This window comes from Trichosurus vulpecula, chromosome 9 (genome assembly GCF_011100635.1).
Source record: "Trichosurus vulpecula isolate mTriVul1 chromosome 9, mTriVul1.pri, whole genome shotgun sequence".
Taxonomy (NCBI): domain Eukaryota; kingdom Metazoa; phylum Chordata; class Mammalia; order Diprotodontia; family Phalangeridae; genus Trichosurus; species Trichosurus vulpecula.
The window spans coordinates 119,544,234-119,563,921 of record NC_050581.1 but is presented as its reverse complement, the minus strand read 5'-3'; the positions used below and the strand labels follow the sequence as shown (position 1 = coordinate 119,563,921).

Genomic DNA, 19,688 nt, shown 5'->3' with positions numbered 1-19,688 from the left:
TGAGCAGCTTTTCACTGTCCTGCTTGACAAACTTCTAATTCCAAGGGCCGCACACCTTCCCCTCCACCCCACCCACCTTGTGAAGATCGGAGAGCTGCTGGTGCTTGAGCAGCACTTCCTTATTGGGAAACTGCCTCCTGCAGAGCAGACAGGCCAGCTTGTTCCAGTCAGTGAGCTTGTCTTCTTCATTTTCCTTTTTGGACAATTCCTCCCTCTGGGGGGGCTGTGCTGGGCGAGTTTGGGGAGGGGGAGGCTTCTCTTCTTCTTCCTCTTCTTCATAGTCACTGTCTCCTCCATACTCACCCAAAAGGCCAATCAAAGGATTTACCACCTTGGGCTGCAAAGACAAGAAAAATCTATTTCAAACCTTTGTTTATCGAGGTCATTTTTTTCAGTCTATTTCTCATTCATCTGTTCTCTTCATCTTCAGGAACACTGAGAAACTTGAAGTCTACAAGACTTACATTTGGAAGTGAAATGAAAAGTAATTTAGCAAGTCAACTAAAGCTAAATCCTAGACAAAATGAGGCCTCGTCTGCCCCTCCTCACTGTTCTGAGGTACTCCAATGCCCATGTTTTACCCTACTCCTTGCTAGTTGGTCTCTGTCAAGTTAAAGTGAGCCAAGACAGTGGCACTACAGGTCAAAAGTTACAGGACTATTATAGCTAACACATTTCCCTCTCCTTATTAATTTTTTTCCAGTTTATTTTTCACTTTTTCTCCTAGTCCCTCTCCCCTGATAGAAAAAAAAAAGAACAAAACTCTTGTAACAAGTATAATCACTCTCTCTTGAACAGAAAATAGATCTCCATCCCCCCTGAATCCTCTAAAGAAGTCTTACTGGTGGTGGGCTCTCTTCCTTCTTCACAGTGGGGGGTAGTGGTTTCTTAAAGACGTCTTCTGCAGGGGCCTTCCCTTCACTGGAGACCTCCTGAAATCAAACGAACGGCATGAAACCTTGAATGAAGCTGGCACTTTGAGCAAAATTTACCTTGTGAAACAAAGCAGATTACAAAAGATGAAGAGATATGACCTGGGTTATTTATTACTTGGTAAACAGAATCTAGCTATTATTTCAAGTCCTGTTCATATCTCTACCCCAATAAGACAGGCCAGTGAAATAATCTGCATTTTGCAAAGAGGAAAATACAAAAAATGAGTCAGGTAGTGAACTATCCAGTCGCTGGAATGCAAAGATTTCTTTCTTACCTTCGTGGGTGTGCTTCGAGCTTTGTCTTTTTTCTCCCTGCTATCCCTTTTGGAGGCATCTTTCTTTTCATTTGGTTTTCCTTGACTGTTGTGCTTCTTCCCCTTGCTCTCTGCCCCAGGTGACCCAGGGTCTTGTGGCACATAAACTTCTTGCTAGGAGGTTATTGAGAAATAATGCTGGGATGACTTATTTCTCTTGAGAATATTTGTGACAAGGGAAAATTTCTATTTTGGTGAGGGGAAGTTAGTAGATAGTGTTACTGATGAAAAAGAAAGAAGATGAAAGAGCATCAAAGAAACCAGAAAACAGAAAAGAGCAGAGGGAAGTTCAAAAGGGGACACAAGTGGCATACTTTTGTCACTATCATGCTAAATTCAATATGCACCTTAAAAAAAGAACATAAATTCAGTTTCGTATTGTAACCTTCTGTTCTGCGCATACTGAAATGCTCGTTTTTTTGATGTTTGAGGTCATAACGAGAAAAAAATTTAGTTAAAAAGAAAAAAATGCAACCATTCTTTACACTGGTGTTCCATACTTGTTGCTATCATCTACTGACCTCCAGGTTTCTCATTTTTTTTTTTCAATGAGTTTAGAATCTAGATCATTATCTTTCTCTTGACACCATCCTCCAAGCTATTATTCTCAGGGATTTCAATACTCATGCCAACAAACTCCCTACTAAACTTACTTCTCTTTTCCTCAGCTCTAAAGATCTACTTCTCCACTCCGTCTTAGTCACAAATCAACATACCACACTTCAGAACTTAAAATTTTTCACCTCCAAGATTTGGAACTTCTAAATTCCACTCTCCAAATACAACCAGCTATCCTCCTACCTCTCCCACTGGCACACTAAAACTTAATCTTCACCTTTAGTCTTCTGGTTCCTTGACCAATTCCTTCTCTCTCACTCACCTTCCCACTCTGGCTTTCTTTAACTACATACCCAACTTTATCCTCAAGGTCTTTAACTCTCCCTAGTTCTGGACCTATGAACCTTTATTTCCAGGATTGCTTCTGCTCTAGTTTCTCTGCTCTTGCTCCAGAGCTGTCAAAGGGGAGGAGAAGATGATCAGGAAATCAAACCAATCTTACCCACTAAAAATTTGTAGTACATAACCTCTAAGTCCTTGCTGCCTAAATCTCCTTTCTCCTCTACCCTTATCTGGTGGATTCTTGTCTCCCTGAAATTGAAACCATTCAGCATAAGATGTCTTCAGTCTCTTTTCAATTCCTCAAACCTAAGGATCATCACCTACTCTCTTGTCACCTAAGAGATATTCCCATTAGTCCCTAAGCCTCCTTCCTCTGCTTGCTTCCATGATCACTCCTACCACCTGCAGAATCTTGTTACAGTAATCATACCATTACTCTTATAATCCACAAACATTTATTGCTACCTATATTTTTGGATAAATCATTTAATTTCTCTGGGACTCATGGGGGATACCTAGGGCAAAGGCATAGGGATGGAAGATGAAGAGATACAGTATGGTGTGTGAGGAACAGCAATATGACCAGTTTGACTGGACTATCAAGTGCAGGAAGGGCAGTTTTGGGTAAGGTTGGAAAGGTAGGTTTTGGACCAGACTGAAGTGCTTTAAAAGCCATTACAGAGGCAATTAGTTAGCTTTTGGGGTTTGCTGGGTAGGGGAATTAAATGGTCAAAGCTATACTTTATGAAAATCACTTTGGCAGCTCTATGGAGAATGGATTGGAAAGGAGAAAGACCTAAATCAGGGAAAACAATTAGGCTACTGCAAAGGTCCAAGTGAGAAGTGATAAGGGCATAAAGTAGGGTGGTAGTTGTATGAGTAAAGAAAGAGGGACAGAAGCAAGAGATTCTGTAGGAAGAAGGAGGGAAATAAGCATTAACAGCTCACTACATGCTAGGCACTGTGCTAAATGCTTTATATTTTCTCATCTGATCCTCAAAACAACCCTATCGTAAAGGTTGAAATGACAAGATGTAGCATGAATGGATATATGGGACGGTGATAAATAAAGGTTAACATTAAGGCTAGAAATCTGGATGACTAAAAAGATGGTGTTTAGTCTTGTGCAGATCCTCCAATCTGACAGCTTGAGCACCCTAACTGTGAGGGTTTCCAAAAGGCTATGCCCTGGGCCCTCTTTCCTCTTCACAGTCTTAACTGATCTCATCAGTTCCTATAGGTTGAATTAATTTCTCCAGGCAGATGACTCACAGATTTATATACTAAGCCCAATTCCTGAGCTCCAGTTCCACATGACCAACTGCTTACTGGAGATTTCAAACTCAACATGTCCAAAATAGAACTATTATCTTTCTCCCTAAACTTACCCCTTTACCAAACTTTCCTAGTCCTGTTGATGGCACCACTACTCTTTGAGTCATCCAGCTTCATAACCTTCCCATTATACCTGACTTCTCATTCTCCTTCACCTCACATATCTGATCAGTTGTCAAACCTTTCTATCTCCACAGCTCTCACATCCATCCCTTTATTACTACTCATACATAGGCCTTCCTCAGTTAAGGTGCTTGTTGCCTCTTGCCTAGAAAGTTGCAATTGCCTCCTAATAATTCTCCTTACCTTAAAACTCTCCTAGTTTCAATCTATCCTCCAAACAATAGCCAAAGTGATTGTTCCCAAGCACAGGTCAGACCGTTCACTGGCCTACTTGAAATCTAGCATCTCTCTACTGGATCATGTTATTACATACTCTTTTGCTCCAAAATGATTAGGGGCTCCTCATTATGTGCTGAATAATATTAGAACTCCTTTCATAACACTCAATGTATTCAACCTGATACCACTCTAAGTAAATCTGTAAAATCAGCTAAGTAAATTTTTAAAAAAATGAACCTTAGAAAATGTTCTAATGTTAATAGACTTTTTTACATCCATTCCTCTATTTAATGCTAATAACAATACTATGAGAATAGGCATCATTTTACAAGTGAGGTCAGAGGTTTTTGTTTCATTTTTTTCTACTTGTTCAGGGTCACATGGCTAGGAAGTAGCAAAGGTGGTAGTAGAAGCCAAGCCTCCTTACTCCTGGTTCTATTAGCTTTTATTTCATATTAATGTATACTTTCGCCAAAAGAATAAAGCAGTCAAAACAAAATTAAAGTCACCTGTGTTTTGGGGTCATAATATGTTCCAGCTAAAGGGTCATAATAGTAACCAGTGACAGAATCATATATGTAGCAGTCAGAGGAAGCTAAAAAGAAAGAAAGAAGCCAACATTAGTTTCTCTCATATGCATAGGATAGTCACAAATACATACATGGAAGGAACTAGACCAGAAGTTTTATTCTTGTCACAGTTTAGGTGGAAGTGGGAGGGAAAAGGTACTATAATGATGGAAGAAACAGAAGATATCAACAAAAACTTCTTTAAAAAAAAAAAAGGAACAAGTCATAACAGGGTAACCTTCTTTTCTGATACTATATCTGGATTTTATGAAAGTATCTGACAAAATTCCATATCCTTGTGAATAAGATAGGAAGATGTAGGCTTGATAATAGTATAGATTAATGGGTTAGAAAGTGACCAAACAAGAATTAAGATGGTGGAGTAACAGAAAGATGTATAGCAAGCTCCACCCCTACCCCCTACAAGTCCTCCGAACAGATCTAGAAAACAAACCAGTGCAAATCCTGATCAGAAAAATCTAAGAAAAAAATCACAGTGAATCCTTTTTTCCAGATTGACAAAGGGAGACAGACTTCTCCACCATGTCTCCAGGAAGTTAGTAGGAAAACCTCATCACTACCCTCTGCTCTTCTGATGGAAGGTTGGAGCCAGGAACTCCAAAACCTCTAAGGAGGGAATTCAGCTCAGAACATCTCATTTTTCATGTGGCTGCACTACACTGGGACAACTCTGACTTCTAGACCTTTCCCTGCTCTCCACCCTTTTCGGCTTCCTTTTTTATGTAAGCTCCTTGAGGGTTGGGACTGTCTTTTTGGGGGGAGTTAATTAGGGGGGATACTTATATCCCTAGCACTTAGTATATAATTCTTGGCACTTAGTAGTTTAGTTAATACTGTTTATTGACTGAACTCACTGATTGAATCCTCTCATCATCAGGAGTAAAAAGAGGAAGTTTAGTTAAACAGAGGCCCTGGGATTGGTTGATCTTAAAAGAATGGTAAAGGAGGGGAAGAAGAATACATTAGAGGGAAAGAGAAAGAAAGGTTAAGGAAAATTATCTCATGTAAGGCGTGAACAAGCAGAAGTCTATGAAAAAAACAAGAAAGGGTTGGGGGAAGTGGTACACTTAAACCTCACTCTCACAAGACCTGGTCAAAGGAAAAAAGAATGTATAAATACAGAGTTGGGTACTGCTATCTACACATTTCACTATAGGAAACAGGAGGGAAAGGGCAGAAGGGAAAGGAAGAAATAAGAGGGAGAGTAGGTTAAGGAGTGATAAGTCCTAAGCAAAACAGACTAACTAAAAATGTACAAAAATATTCATGGCTCTTTTGGCACTAACAATGGGAAATTGAGGGAGTGACCATCAAGTAGAGAATAATGAACATATTATAGTATAGGAATGTGATGGGAAAGCGTTTTGCTTTATAAAATTATAAAATCTGGGAAGACTTATAGGAACTGATGGAGAGTAAAGTAAGCAATACCAGGAGAAATATATATTACAATGACAACAATATTGTAAAGACAAATATTGAAACACAGTGACAAATAAATTGTAAAGACAACAATATTGAAAAACTCAGAACTAATCAGCACAGTAAACAGTGAGGATTCCAGAGGACTCATGATTAAACAGGCTAAACCATCTCCTGATACAGAGGCAAAGAACTCAGAATACCGAATGAGATGCAGATACACACACATACACACAGATACACATACATACCTATACACAAACGTGTGTGTGTGTGTGTGTGTGTGTGTGTGCATGCGCGCATTCTGGACATAGCCAGTTTGGAATTTGTTTTGCCTGACAATACATATTTGGAACAGGGGTTTTGTTTTTCTTTCTTTCTCAGATGGGAGGGAAGAAAAGACAACTGATTTTTATTAAATGAAAAAAAATTTTTTTAAAGAAGTAAGCAGAACCAATAAGTAGCAATTAAAAGCTCACCGGACTAGCGTCTAGTCAAGTGCTAACATTTTTATCAATGGCTCAGATGAAGGCATAGTTGACATGGCTATCAAATGACTGAATAAAACAACCCCACAGGTTGGAACGGCAGAACAAAAATTAACAAGATGGCCTTCAAAAGGGATAACTGTAAAGTCTTGCACTAGGATTTTTAACAAATACCCCATATTCCAAGATGGAAGGAAAGTATCTAGAAAGCAATTCACATCAATGTGGAATGTGGAATTCTAGTGAACCATAGCAGAACTGGAGATCTATAACACACAGAGGAGAGTGACCTTTGAGGATCAACTGAAGAACATGGGGATATTTTAAACTAGAGAAATAAATATTTAAGAGGAGACATAACAGCAGTTTTCAAATGCATTACCATGTAGAAGAGATAGATAACAGGTACAGAGAGACAGACTTGAGGGTCACAGAATCATGGAAACAGAAAGGACCTCACAGACCATTTAGCTCAACTCATAACTTAACAAGAATCCTCCTTCTAAAATCTTTGAAAAGTGATCATTCTGCTTTTGCCTGAAGTCCCTTAGTGAGAGGATTCTTCCGTAGGCAGGGCATTCTACCGATGGTTATTTTTAATTGTTAGAAGAATCAATATGAAGAAAAAGTCCAAATATTTAGAACTGACAAAATTATGACATAGGTTGCCTCCAGAAGTAGTGAGCTCAAGGGGTCCTGGAGAGATCACCATAGGAGGTTTGATAACTACTTGTCAAGGAAGTAGAGAGGACAAACTATGATTCAATATTAATAACATTTTCTATAATCAACAAGCATTTATTAAACATCTACTATGTACCAAGCACTGTGCTAGTAGGGACTGGGACTACAAGTACAAAGAACGAAAAAAATCTTAATTTGAAATGAACTTACACTGGGAGAAACAGAAAATAATGGATATTCAATAAATATCTACAACCTAGAAAATCATACCAGCTGGTATTTCTTGCCCAGCTTTAACTACTGATGCTGAGCCCTTCATTCAAAGAAGTACCTAAAAACTGAGAAGTATGAGGCTGGGGAAAGCGATTGCTGGGGTCCTCAAGGAGTTCTGAAGGACATGACAGAGGTTCCTCAGCAGCTTAGGAGGCAGACACCAAATACCATACCATTTCCTTTCAAGTCCAAAGTGTAAAACTTTGGTATAATTCAGAAACCTCCCTTTACTCTTAGGATTATCATAAAATCAGAGACTGATAGCTAGGAGGGACCTTACAGATCTGCTAGTCCAACCCCTTTGTTTTATAGAGAGGGAAATTCAAATCAAGAGAAGCGAAGAAGCTCATCCAAAGTCTCATACGCACAAAGAGTAAAGTACCAGTCCCAGGATTTGAATCTAAATCTTCTGATTCCAAATCTTCTTTTCATAGACTTTTTAAAAAAATCAATTTTTTACATTTTCAGGCCCAAATTCTCTCCCTTCCAACTCCCTCCCTCCTCCTCCCACCCCCTGCTTACCTTCCCAAGAAAAACAAAGCCTGATGCAAACATGTAGTGTCAAAAGCAAAACAAACTTCTGCATTGGCCACACCCAAAACACAGAAATCCAAAGCCTCAATCTATACTCTATCTGCAAGTGGAAGTGAGAAGGCTAAAGTCTGAGGAAAGTCCTCTACTGCCAACTATGTGTTAGTATAGGATCATGCTAAGAAAAGTGGATCAAGTCAAAAAGAAGAGAGAAACTAAAGGTCATTCCTCTTACATTGCTGCCCATGTCGGTTTGAGTCTGAAGACCAGTCTGAGTTTCTGCTGCCTCCCTTTCTTTCCCGGAAATATTTTTTACCCTGAAAGAAAGAAGTTAAAGCCTTAGAATTAAAAAGCAAGCCACTTGGCAATTATTACCTTTCTTCCACTTCTAGCTGTAGTCAGAGAAAAATTCAAGGTCGTTTCCACAGTTATTTAAGACTGAAAAGCCTGAGGATTTTTAATAACATATCCTCCAACCCCAAAACATTATTTGCTCAAGCCTACCTGGTTATAGTGCATATTGTCAGAGTGATCCCCAGAATCATTTCTACAAAATGAGAAACAAAATACACCCAAATTAACATACATTATCTACAGTTTTTTACACTATTATCACAAGTTTTGTAAGTTCTGCACATTTGCAGTACTTACATTTCTATTCATACCACTGCAATACCCATTAACTCTTTTCTTCCCATTTTGCAAGTTGGAAAACAGACCTAGAGACTAACCAGATCTGATACTGTTGAGTGGATGTCCAACAGATGACTTAGGGAAGTATGAGCAGTTCTGTCTAATGGAATCACATAAGTGAGCCATAGAATATGTTATAATATTTCCTGATCTCATATCCAGTGAACTAGTTCACATCCCTACATGAGAGGTTTAACTTTTTTGCTAGTGATAATAGAAAAGGACTTTCATGTACTAGGCTGATTGGAAACAATTTCTCTCAAAGATGTAAAGCAACATGTTTAAATCCTTTGTGAAAACTTAGAACCTACCACAGTCTGTATCTCCCACTGCTCTACCAAAATCTAGGTGTGAAAGAAGTTTGGGGGAAAGAAAGGACAGGCACTAGCTCCCAGAACAAAAAGAAGGATCAGAGGTCAGGGATGTTGCTGATTAAACATAGAAGAAACAAAAGACAGGTAAGTAAAGGAAGCAAAGAAAAATTAGATGAAGTTTCATTTACATCCCATCAAAGACTAGCACACTAAGACTTCTTATTTCTTATTTTAGGTGCACGTCCACTGTCTCAGTTACCAACATTTTAAAAAATCTTTTTAAAAACCTTGAAAATCTGAAGAAGAGCCATGTGTTTCCGAGATGGCAGGGAAGGGGTAGCAATTTCCCTTTCCTCAGGTGACCTGAGTGAAAGGAACCCAGAAGAGAAAGTACACAGTTGTGGTGGCAGTGGTGGTGACAGTAGATCAAGGGAATAGAGAACTTAAGCTCTCATACCAATGGGAGAAAAAGCAAGTGAACTATCCAAGCATCTTCAGGTTTTTCTATCATATCTCCTACAGTATTACAGACAGGAGAGCATGAAATGAAGACTGTCCACTACTGCAAGGTTAAAAGCAGCCAATAACATTCCCTGATAGCCAGGGAAAAGCTGAAGCACGAGAGTTGGGAAATGGGATTCTTGGAATTCCTCCCTCAGGAGTCCTCAGCTGGGGATTATGCTGCAGTTGGTAAAGTACAGAGCCACACACACACAATATGCTCTGGTGTCCTAAGATTAAGATTCTAGACGGTTAAATGGAAAGGACAAGCTACCGTTACTAATGAAGAAAAGAATAAGCACTAAAGAAAGAAAAATGAGGATTCTAGCCGGCAGCAGCCGCCATGGCTCAGAACCACGGAAAGCTTGCCCCACAGACTAGGTTACCTTCGTTTTCCCGTAGCAAGATTCACTGCCACCATCTTCCCATCAATACTGAATGGGGGATCCAGGTTCTGCAGAATCTTCACTACACGAAGGGCCTCCTAGGAAAATAGAGAGAGATTGTAAGCCAGGGACAGAAAGGGTCTGGGACCTGGGGAATAGAAACCAATATTTGCCATCAAAATTGGGAAAATTCTATTAAATTAAGTTAAATGTTTCTTAACTAGGTTTCTAAACTTAGATTTTTAACCATATTCCAAATGGAAAGAGGCATAAGCCTTCCAAGACTATAGGTCAGAGTAACAGCTGCAATTTCTTCACTAGTTAAATATATCAGAGATCATATCTGTTCTGTTCTCTTCAGTCATCAGTTGATACCCAATCATTCTAGTTCAATACTTTGTGATTCTGAATCATCAAAGTCAAAACAGAAATGCTAATTATTTTCTTCTGCATCTTTATTATAGTTTTTCAACTAGATATGAAACTAGAAAAAAACCTTACAACAAAAACAAAGAAAATCTTAAGATGTCAATTGTACTGCAAAAGAAAAACGTCAAAAGCATCATCTTTCCGTATCCCATCAAGCACCAAATGTTTTATGCCAAAACCCTATGCTCACTGAATATAGGTCAATCATCTTTTATCCTGTAGCAGAACAAAGAAAAGCTTCCACTACTAATCATTATCATCTACTATTATCCAAATAAACATGGAGGGCTCAGATAAATTATAAATTCTATTTTACATATTGGTTCACTTGTCAAAAATCACAAATCAAAACAAGAGTGATATGGGAAGATACTTCAGGAGTCTTAATCCTTCAGTGCCTTCATTTCCTCATTTCTCCCCTGGCTATACTACTTTGGGAAATCTCTGACTTTCCCATCATGCCCCAGGAAGCTCCTTTATTGGGAAAAATCTCATCATCCTGGGAGACCCTAATCAGCCTTGAGACTCACCTCATCCCAACCCTCCATCCCTCAGATTGTAGATAGAGCCATGAACTTTGAACAGTCCATTTAAGGAGAGCTCAGCTCAAACATTTCCTCATTTCTCTCCTGGGCTGCACTACTTTGGGACTTCTCTGACTTTTCCATCATATCCCATCCCCACCCCATTTTTCAGCTTCCTTCTGTGTGTTGTATTCCCTCAATGAATTGTAAGCTCCTTGAGGGAAGGAACTTGTCTTTCTTTTTTTGTATCTGTATCCCTAGCACTGGCATATAAGAGGACCTTAATAAACAGGGACTGATTCATTCATTCAACTTACTGTCTTCTGTATAAGGCACTCTAAAGTCACTGCTACAAAGAAAAACTAAGAAATCCCCTCCAGCATGGAGTTTCTGGTCCATTAGTTCCTCATATGAAACATAAACCCAATGAACAGAACAAAGAAGAAGTTGGGTGATCAAGGCAGCCCTCCAAGACTGCAAATGACAACTCCCCAAACTTCTCAAAGGTGACTCCTCAATGGTGTCACCTACCACTCTCCTGCCTTCAACAATATTTAAGAGCACGATAACTCACCGAGTGAGAATCCAAGTCGATGAAGCCATAGGTATGGCCCATGGGGCCAGTTCTATTCTTGATGATTCGGACATTGGCAGTAGAAAGTCTGACATAGGGCTCTAGCACTTCCACGATTACTTCCGGTGGAGTAGACCGATAAATTCGCTTAAGCATAATAGCTGCCAAAACCCAAAGATGACAGAAAGGGATAAGGGGAGGAAAAAAGACAAAGGTAAATTTGCAAAAGTGCAATTAATACCTTGGCAAGTCTCTTACAAATACTAGGCCCTTGGGTGGATTCTTTATCCTGGATAATAAATATCTTTTACTCAGCAACACTGACTGCATTCACAAGTTATGCTGAGAGGTCAGGATTTTTTCCCTCTCTTTAAGATTCAAATTTAGAAATATGAAACAATGTACTACTGCTTTTCCTGTAAAATTCAATCTCTTGACATTTGAAAAATGCAAATTTATAGGATCATAAGGTTTAGAACTAGAAAGGCACTCGGAAATTACTTGGTCCTACACCCCATATTCCTATTACAGCTAAGGAAACTAAAACCCAGAGATGGGAAATGATTTGCCTAAGGCAGAAAATCATAACCATTCTGTGTTGTGGGCCCCTTACGCAGTTTGGGAAAACATACAGATCCCTTCTTAGAATCATAGTTTGTTGCCTATATTCATAACTGAAGGAAATGCTAAATTTCAGTTAGAGGTTAGTGAAAATAAAGGTGTCACTTTTTTTTCTGATAGAAGTTCATGAAACCCCCAATGTCTACCGACAGAATCTTTGAAGGTCAGTGGACGTCAGGTTAAAAATTCCTCGCCTAAGATAAAATAGGTGGTGAGTGGAAGAACTAAGATTCAAATCTAGGTCTCTTGATTCCAAATCCATCAGCTTTACACAGAGGTACTGTGTTAGAAGGAGCTGGTGGGCCAGTGGATAGAGTGCTGGGCCTGAAGTCAGGAAGACCCACGTTCAAATCCAGCTTCAGATACTTACTAGCTGTATGATCTTGGGAAAATCACTTAAGTGCTTCCTGACTCAGTTTCCTCAGCTGCAAAATGGGGATAATAATAGCACCTACCTCACAGGGTTGTTGTAAGGATCTGATAATATTTGTAAAAAAAAAAAAAGTACTTAATACAGAACCTGCCACAGAGTAGGTGGTATATAAATGGTTATTCCCTTACCTTGTACAGGACAGTTAGACCAGATGATACAAGATCTCACCTTGCTCTAAAAGTTCTATGTATAAAAGTGTAATTTTTAACAATTATATCAGAATATTCACAACTCTAGAAATAATATACTGTTCCTAGTAAAATCCATGGGGAAAAAAAAGAAAAAAAGCTGGAAAATTCCCTGCCAACTTGTGAGTTAGAAATTTTTTCTTGGAAACATGTTGAAATCTAAATATATACAACTGTTAACCATAATGATAAACCCCTGGCATCTTACTTTTGCTCTCCCCGTCCTGACGTGACTCTCCAGACCACTGTTCCTTCTCACTGTCTCTTCTGGTGGAGGTATCATGTCCTTCCCTTCGAGAAGGATACCTTTCTGAGTCCCTCCTTTGCTCTTGGCCTAAACGTCTCTCTCTTCCTTCTTCTCGCTTTTTTGTCTCAGGTTCTTTGTCAGGTGGTGCCTGAGGATGGCTCTGCTGCTTTTCTGGTGGTGCTGCTGGCTGTGCTGGTGATTTCTGGGACTCAGGATAGGTAGCTAATTCCTGCTGAACCTTGGCCTCTGTTACTAGGCAAAAGGAAATACAATGAAATATCTACTATCTGGTTCCAAATTACATAAGATAGAATTCCAATCTGACAGCCTGTATACACTGATGTCTGAATCTATTGTCCCATGAATACTGCCCCTAAACTCATTAATAGCCCAGAAAACAAAGAAAGTCAACTTAATTCAACCAAAGTCAAATAAACTGAATCAACCTTCCAAGAAGAATTTGTTCTTATTTCTAATCTGGATATCAGGACTGTAGTCTACTTTCCTTACTACTACAGCCTTCCCAGTACAGGATTAGTCATTGAATTAGACTACAACATATAAAAATAGTTAGCCAGTTTCAATGAGTATACTTTGTATGGAGGGCCATTTGGGTTTTGTTGAGAAACTGCAATTGCAGAAAAAACCTAGTGTATCAAAAAAATAAAAAAAGGTGTTAACAGTATACTTCGTGAAGACAGCTGAGGATACCCAGTCTCTAAAACTGAAGAAGATTCTGAATTTAAATCCAAAACAAATGAATTGATATATAAATGAATGAATGAAAATACACTAACCCTCTCTTGGGAACTTGCAATACGAGCAAGATGAACGATATCCAACAGTGCTAACTTTACACTGCAAAGGAAAAGAGATGGTTAAAAATTATCATTAAAAATATTTAAAAACCTTTCTACACATCCTGAATGTTAATATCTATAAAGCTGAATAAAACCAGAATAAAAATAATAAAAACACAGCTATTCTTGTGCTGATGTCACAAAAGACAGTCCTAACCTGGTAATCCTAAATTTAAATTCATTTCTAAGGTCAGGAAGACTCTTAAGAATTGCCTTTCCTGTTTACAAAGGATGCTAATTGTCTACATACCCATTTAAAGAGATTATTTTCTGTATGTATTAAGAAGGTGTAAACATTAAAATGAACTTTAAGACAGTTAATACCTAGGATACATACAGAGTAAGTTGAGGTAGTGCCCCAATTAGTCTCAGCCAGAACCAAATAGGATGAAGTTAACATGTACCAATTACTTTTATGGGGCTAGGATAAAAACATACTTGGCAAAGGGGAGGCAAAGAATATAAACAGCTGATGCCTACAGTAGTTATTTAAGGGCCATTTCTAGGAATATCATAGAGGTGTTGCAAGAAAACAGCATTAACAAAATAAGATAAACAGCATCTATAGAGATCTTAACTTCCTTTCTCTATTCATGCCAAAAGGACTGGATTATCGCCATAAACTGATTAAGCATAATTCTACAACTTACCTCAATCTATCTCTTAAGGGTAAAAAGCACAGGTAAATACCTTTCTATGTTGCTTTCTAGGATAACAGATGGTCATCTGAGCTTATGAGAACTACCTAGAGCTTAGAACAAGGGTCAGCAAACTGGGCCTGGTGATCTGTACTGTTTTTGTATGCCAGTGATCTAAGAATGGTTTTTACATTTCTAAATAAAATTTTTTTGTATTTAAAAATGTAAAAACCACTTTTAGCCCTACAAAACCAGTTGGCCTTAATTAGCTGACCCTTGACTTAGATCACAGAATGACAGGGCTGGAAGAGAGCTTGGGAAAACATCTAACCTAGTCTCATTTTACAGAGATGGAAGTAATGTGCAGAGAGGGAATGACAATGTCACACAGATCAAGCTATATGATTCCTACATGACTCCCCATGTCCCTAGATGTCAATATTCTTGGGGAGAAAAAGTCCTTGTATTAACAGTAGGTAGGGTCTGGGCATCTTATCCTACCCATCTCCATTTTTTTTTTATCAATTTACATGATAAGAAAGCATACACTTAAAGTGTATATTTGTTTTTGCTAGGTCAAGACAAATTTTAAATAGATCAAGACAATCTTTAAAAGTTTTTAAAGTCAGTGATTTTTGGACATCTTTTCATATGATATTGACAATTTAAGGCTCCACACCCAATTTAGAAATTTGAGATTTTTATAATAGTATTTTTCAAAATGCATGACACTAAAAAATCTTAAGCCTAATAAAAAGGTTCCTTATTAACCTAGAGATTGCAAGGTATCAGAATATGAAGAAATTACTTGAGACTAAGAACTTAGGAACCCAGGGAACATTTAAAAAGCACCAAATGAAGAGTTAGGAAGCCTAGGTTTTTTATCTGTATATGCCAAACAGGAGCAAGTCAATTGGGAGGGGGGAGGGGAAGCAATCAGGGTTAAGTGACTTGCCCACAGTTACACAGCTAGTAAGTGTCAAGTGTGTGCAGCTGGATTTAAATTCAGGTCCTCTTGACTCCAGGGTCAATGCTCTATCCACTGGACCACCTAGCTGTCCCTGGGGTAAGTAATTTCTGAAGCAGTGCCTCAGCTTCCACCTTTTTGAAATGACTAGACTGAGTAAGATGATCCCTTATGGACCTTTCTTGCTCTAGTGTTTGTTCTATGATTTGAGATTCTATCCCCACCAGAAATCTTCTGTTTCAGGCACCAATTCCTCTTCTGTTTATATGGGAAGATGAGTATAAAAAAGAGGTCACAAGTGATGGGGCTGGAATCACCATCAACAGAAAGGACGTCTCATTTAAGACATCAAAAAATGTTAGTTTCCTGATCCTAAGAATAATCTTAGGATCAGGAGCAACATTCACCACATGGACAAAGATAAATGTTCCACACCAAGGAAATGGTCCGGTCTGGATTTTCCTCAGCTTTCTAATAATCAGAAGTAAGTTGTGGGATAACTTGACATCCCAGCAGTAACCATAACCAGGCAGAGTTCCATCTTCTTGGCTCCGGCTCCCTTATCCTACCTATTACCCCTTATTCTTAGGAAAAGAAAAAGGCAAGAAATCTCTCAACACATACCCGTTTACAATGCCAAAAATCGGGGCTTGGTGAATACTCTAGGGTCACCTCTTTGTCACGGATCTTTAAAGTTCCCTGTTGAGACAAATAGAAAATTCATCAACATAAACTCCTTAGAAAATTGATGTCTTTTTTTTTAAAGGACAGTGAGGCAAAAGAGCCTTTTCTGTCACCAAAGTAAAGGATTTAATAAAGAAAAAGAAACTTGGGTTTATAAAGTGAATTAAGTTGTTCAAGCTACAGTCCTTGGGCTATGTGGCCACTGCAGACTTGTGCTTGGGAAAGAAGAGTACTTCCAACTCCTCTGGAGAAAAGTGTCAAATTTCTTCTCAACCCTGGATCTTTCCATTTGGGAGGCTGTGTTGGGGCAGCCTGCTCCTCACTGAGCACATTCAGAGTGCCCTGATGAGTCCAAAGAAGGGTACCCTGCTGAACTGAGGTCTAGTGCCATGGATGAGAAGCTACATCTTCTTTCTGGGGCATGAGGATTCAGGAGCCCACTTTGTTATCTTCCATTCCATGGCTAACTGACCTCCAGTCAGAAAGGCAATGAAGTGATTATTAAATTTTCCTTAGAAACATAAGGCATGAGCATAAGGAAACAGAGGATCATTAATGACCACAGGAAATTAAGATGAAATTTTTATAGTGGGTCACACCCTTAGAGCAGAAAATGACATCTGATGGTAGCATCACTCTGGCTTGGAGCCGGCAGAGTGAGGTCAACCCAAGGCCTAAGAGGAACACAGATATCACCAGGTGCTACCATGAGCAGGGAAGACTAAAACAGTTTGTGGCTACAAAGTTCCTTCACCTCTGACATTGGCTAAGTCAGAATGTCTCTTTTGTGCCAGGAGAAAAAGGGTACCCGGAATAAAACAACAAACCACCAAATACTGAGAAATGCAAAGTAGTAACTATTTCCTCCCCACACAACTAAAAATAGCTTTGTTTCAATTAATTGCCCTTCTGCACATTAACCCCTGAGGTACGAGCATTCTCAAGCATAAAGGGAACTCTCTGTGTTCCATTAGATTTAGGCATTCATTATAAATAATGTGTCCATTCAATTGGGCTCCATTTTCTGGGTTTGAGCATAAAATTTGTCAGAGAATAGTCTTTCTTCCCACTTCTCAGACAAACTGGAGTTAGTCCAACACCAGAAACAGAGAATGAACTGAAGATGACATGAAAACAAAAGAAATACATTCCCTTCCACCTTCCACCCATCATTCCTCTAGATTTTCTATTTTAAGAAAGGATCAGGGACCTGGAAGGAAAAAAAAATTCAAGATCGTCTTTAAAAAATGAATCAATGACCATTAATCAGTTTGAAAAGTTAGAGACTGACATACACTTACTAGAAATACCAGAGAAAACAAAAATCCCTGCAGGCATGAGGCCGCCACGGTACCTTCCCAAATAGTAGAGAATTATTGATAATATATTTCAGTAGAGCTATAAGGGCTAAAAAATACTTTTCTCACAACATCTCTGTAAGACAGGCAATTTAAGAATTGTTATCTTCACTCTGGAGATGGGGAAACTCAGGCTGAGGAAGCTGAAAGGGTCAGAGCCAGGACTCAAAACACACAAAACCCACATTTGTGTTAATGGCACTGTGCTCCACAGGTAACAGCATTGCCAGCAGAAAGAGCAAAGCACACATAGTCTGCCAGCTCTGCCAATGTGGGTAATGGTAAAGATGGGACCTTGCCAGGCATGACAATCCTAGTCATCATTCTTCAGACACTGGCGGATGAGCAGAGAACTAGCCTCTAGAACTGAGGACAAAACAAGTTAAAAGGCTTGGGTTCACTTTAAAAAAATATCCTTAACGTGGCAATGTTTTATTATCCACTTCAAGTTGAAATTTTAGAACTCAATCTATTAGAAGAAATGACTAAAGTTTAATAGAGAAGACATCTTGTCTCTTCCTTTTAATTTCATCCTACCTTTAGTATTCAACACAGAAAAGCCACAGAGGTAGGTACTGCTTTCATGACCCATGCTCATAATCAGAAAACCAGCTGGCTGACATTTATAGCAGCATTTTTTCAAAAAATGCATTCTCAAGAGGTTCAGAAAAATTCAGTACAGGCCTAGTAAGCCATCATCCCAACGTTACCTTTAGCTCCTGCTTTTAATCTGTAATTTCTATCTTCTGACTTCACCACTTGGAAGCAATATCATACATTTAGGCACTTCTAATGTCAACTTAATACTCCCTGCATAATATCTTCCCAAAATGCTCTTGCTTTGGGCACTCCCTTTTCTTTAGGGCAAATCATTCTTTCTGCCTAACGGTCTGCATGTCAATATAATGAAAGCTTCTGTTCAATTATAGACTGCAGAAACAAAGTTGTTTTTAAAATCCCTACTTAAGGGTCTTCTACAACAGTTTTTCCTCCCTTCCTTTTCTGACATATTGGAAGAAGCTGTAGGGTAAAAAAAAAATCACTTCTGGGATCCTTGAAAGTATTATTAAGTTGAAATAATAAATAACAATTCAGAAAACCCAATTTAATATAATCTGGCTTACCAGGCATCCTATCAAACAGAAGTTTCTATTAACCAAAAAGCCTTCTGTACATTGCTAGCCCTGGTGTGCTAAGAACATTTGATTGCCATTATCACCTTCTCTAGGTTGAAACAAAGAAATGTGTCAAGGATGTCTCAGGGCAGGTATGATCAGAGGAACAATAGACTAGCAGATACAGAACTTAGTTGTAGGTGATAAACCAACATGAGGGTCATTCTCAAATAGTTATTCAATTCTTCACCAAAATTATGGACCATTTTCCACATCAACACTCCCTATAAAGGAATTTTTATTTCTTATTTGGTTTATAAATTCAACATCACATTTAAGATTTTTCTTCTACAGATTTCAAGTTTTTGGTTTTTAATACCACAAAACTCTGACAAATCTAAAAAATAACTACTGATTGCTCAAGTACCACAACTTAATTCAACAACAATAAACATTTTTATTAATCATCTACTATACACAGGGTCTTTTGTACAGTCACAGGGAAATTCAGAAATAAATATGACAGCTCTTTCCACAAACACATACAAGCCTATAAGTGCTTAAAAGGGCTACAAAGCACTATGAAGATTCATAAGACTCCTCATTTATTTAATCTGTAAGTCTGTAGGATAGGTGAACTTATAAGAAGTTTCATGAATAACGGGGCAACTGAGTTGAGCCACAAAACTTTTCCCCTAGTCTAGCACCTGAAAAGACTAATGAAAGCAAAAATGAACATGGAAGGGTGGTGTCCACGTTAGCAACTCCGTTATCTTTCCACTCCTAAAGCCTGTATGCAACGTTTTTCTCACTCACCAAAGTCAGATACAATCACCCCATTCAAACATAAAGCCACAGAGCCTACAAGTGAGGCTGAAAGAAGGTATGAAAGATAAGAAAGTCCCTGAGTGGCAAGAAAAAGCACCCTTTTCTATCCCAAGAACAACCAAGGCCTAATAATTGTTTGATTGTGAATACAGAGGCTACATTCCCATTGTCTCTTTCAGCCCATTGCTACTGAGAACTGAATTAGAGCACAAAGATTCTTGAGAAATCCTGCAGTCCAAATCCTCATTTTACAAGTGATAGGAAATGATAATGTAGTGATCCCACCCAAGGCCACACAATAATTAGAAATGCCAGCATTAGAATACAGATCCTCTCATCCCAAATCCAGTTCATTTCACTGTGTTACAATAGACAAGACTTTTGCTAGGTTCTACATTATGCTCTATTTTACTTCCAGTGATAGTTTTAATTGCCACTGAAATAATAAAAGTACAAACAAGATAGTGGATATTACTCACATTTATACATCACTTGAATATTTAAAAATTCCTTT

General features: G+C 38.6%; 1 protein-coding gene across 4 annotated transcripts in view; it reads right to left on the bottom strand.

Moving 5' to 3' along the window:
- The window catches only part of RBM6 (RNA binding motif protein 6), a 102,144-nt gene that overhangs the window by 4,857 nt on the left and 77,599 nt on the right, over nucleotides 1–19,688 (bottom strand). For 2 of the 4 annotated variants that reach the window (XM_036737715.1, XM_036737717.1), the window contains exons 7-17: nucleotides 15,814–15,888; nucleotides 13,522–13,582; nucleotides 12,686–12,970; nucleotides 11,236–11,396; nucleotides 9,709–9,806; nucleotides 8,319–8,361; nucleotides 8,050–8,131; nucleotides 4,336–4,421; nucleotides 1,211–1,363; nucleotides 843–932; nucleotides 77–337 (exon numbers count right to left, since the gene is read on the bottom strand). In XM_036737715.1, the coding sequence (XP_036593610.1) occupies nucleotides 77–337; nucleotides 843–932; nucleotides 1,211–1,363; nucleotides 4,336–4,421; nucleotides 8,050–8,131; nucleotides 8,319–8,361; nucleotides 9,709–9,806; nucleotides 11,236–11,396; nucleotides 12,686–12,970; nucleotides 13,522–13,582; nucleotides 15,814–15,888 (1,395 nt within the window). Of the gene's footprint in view, nucleotides 1–76; nucleotides 338–842; nucleotides 933–1,210; nucleotides 1,364–4,335; nucleotides 4,422–8,049; nucleotides 8,132–8,318; nucleotides 8,362–9,708; nucleotides 9,807–11,235; nucleotides 11,397–12,685; nucleotides 12,977–13,521; nucleotides 13,583–15,813; nucleotides 15,889–19,688 lie in introns of all 4 variants that reach the window. The other 2 variants (XM_036737714.1, XM_036737713.1) reach the window with 1 other exon arrangement.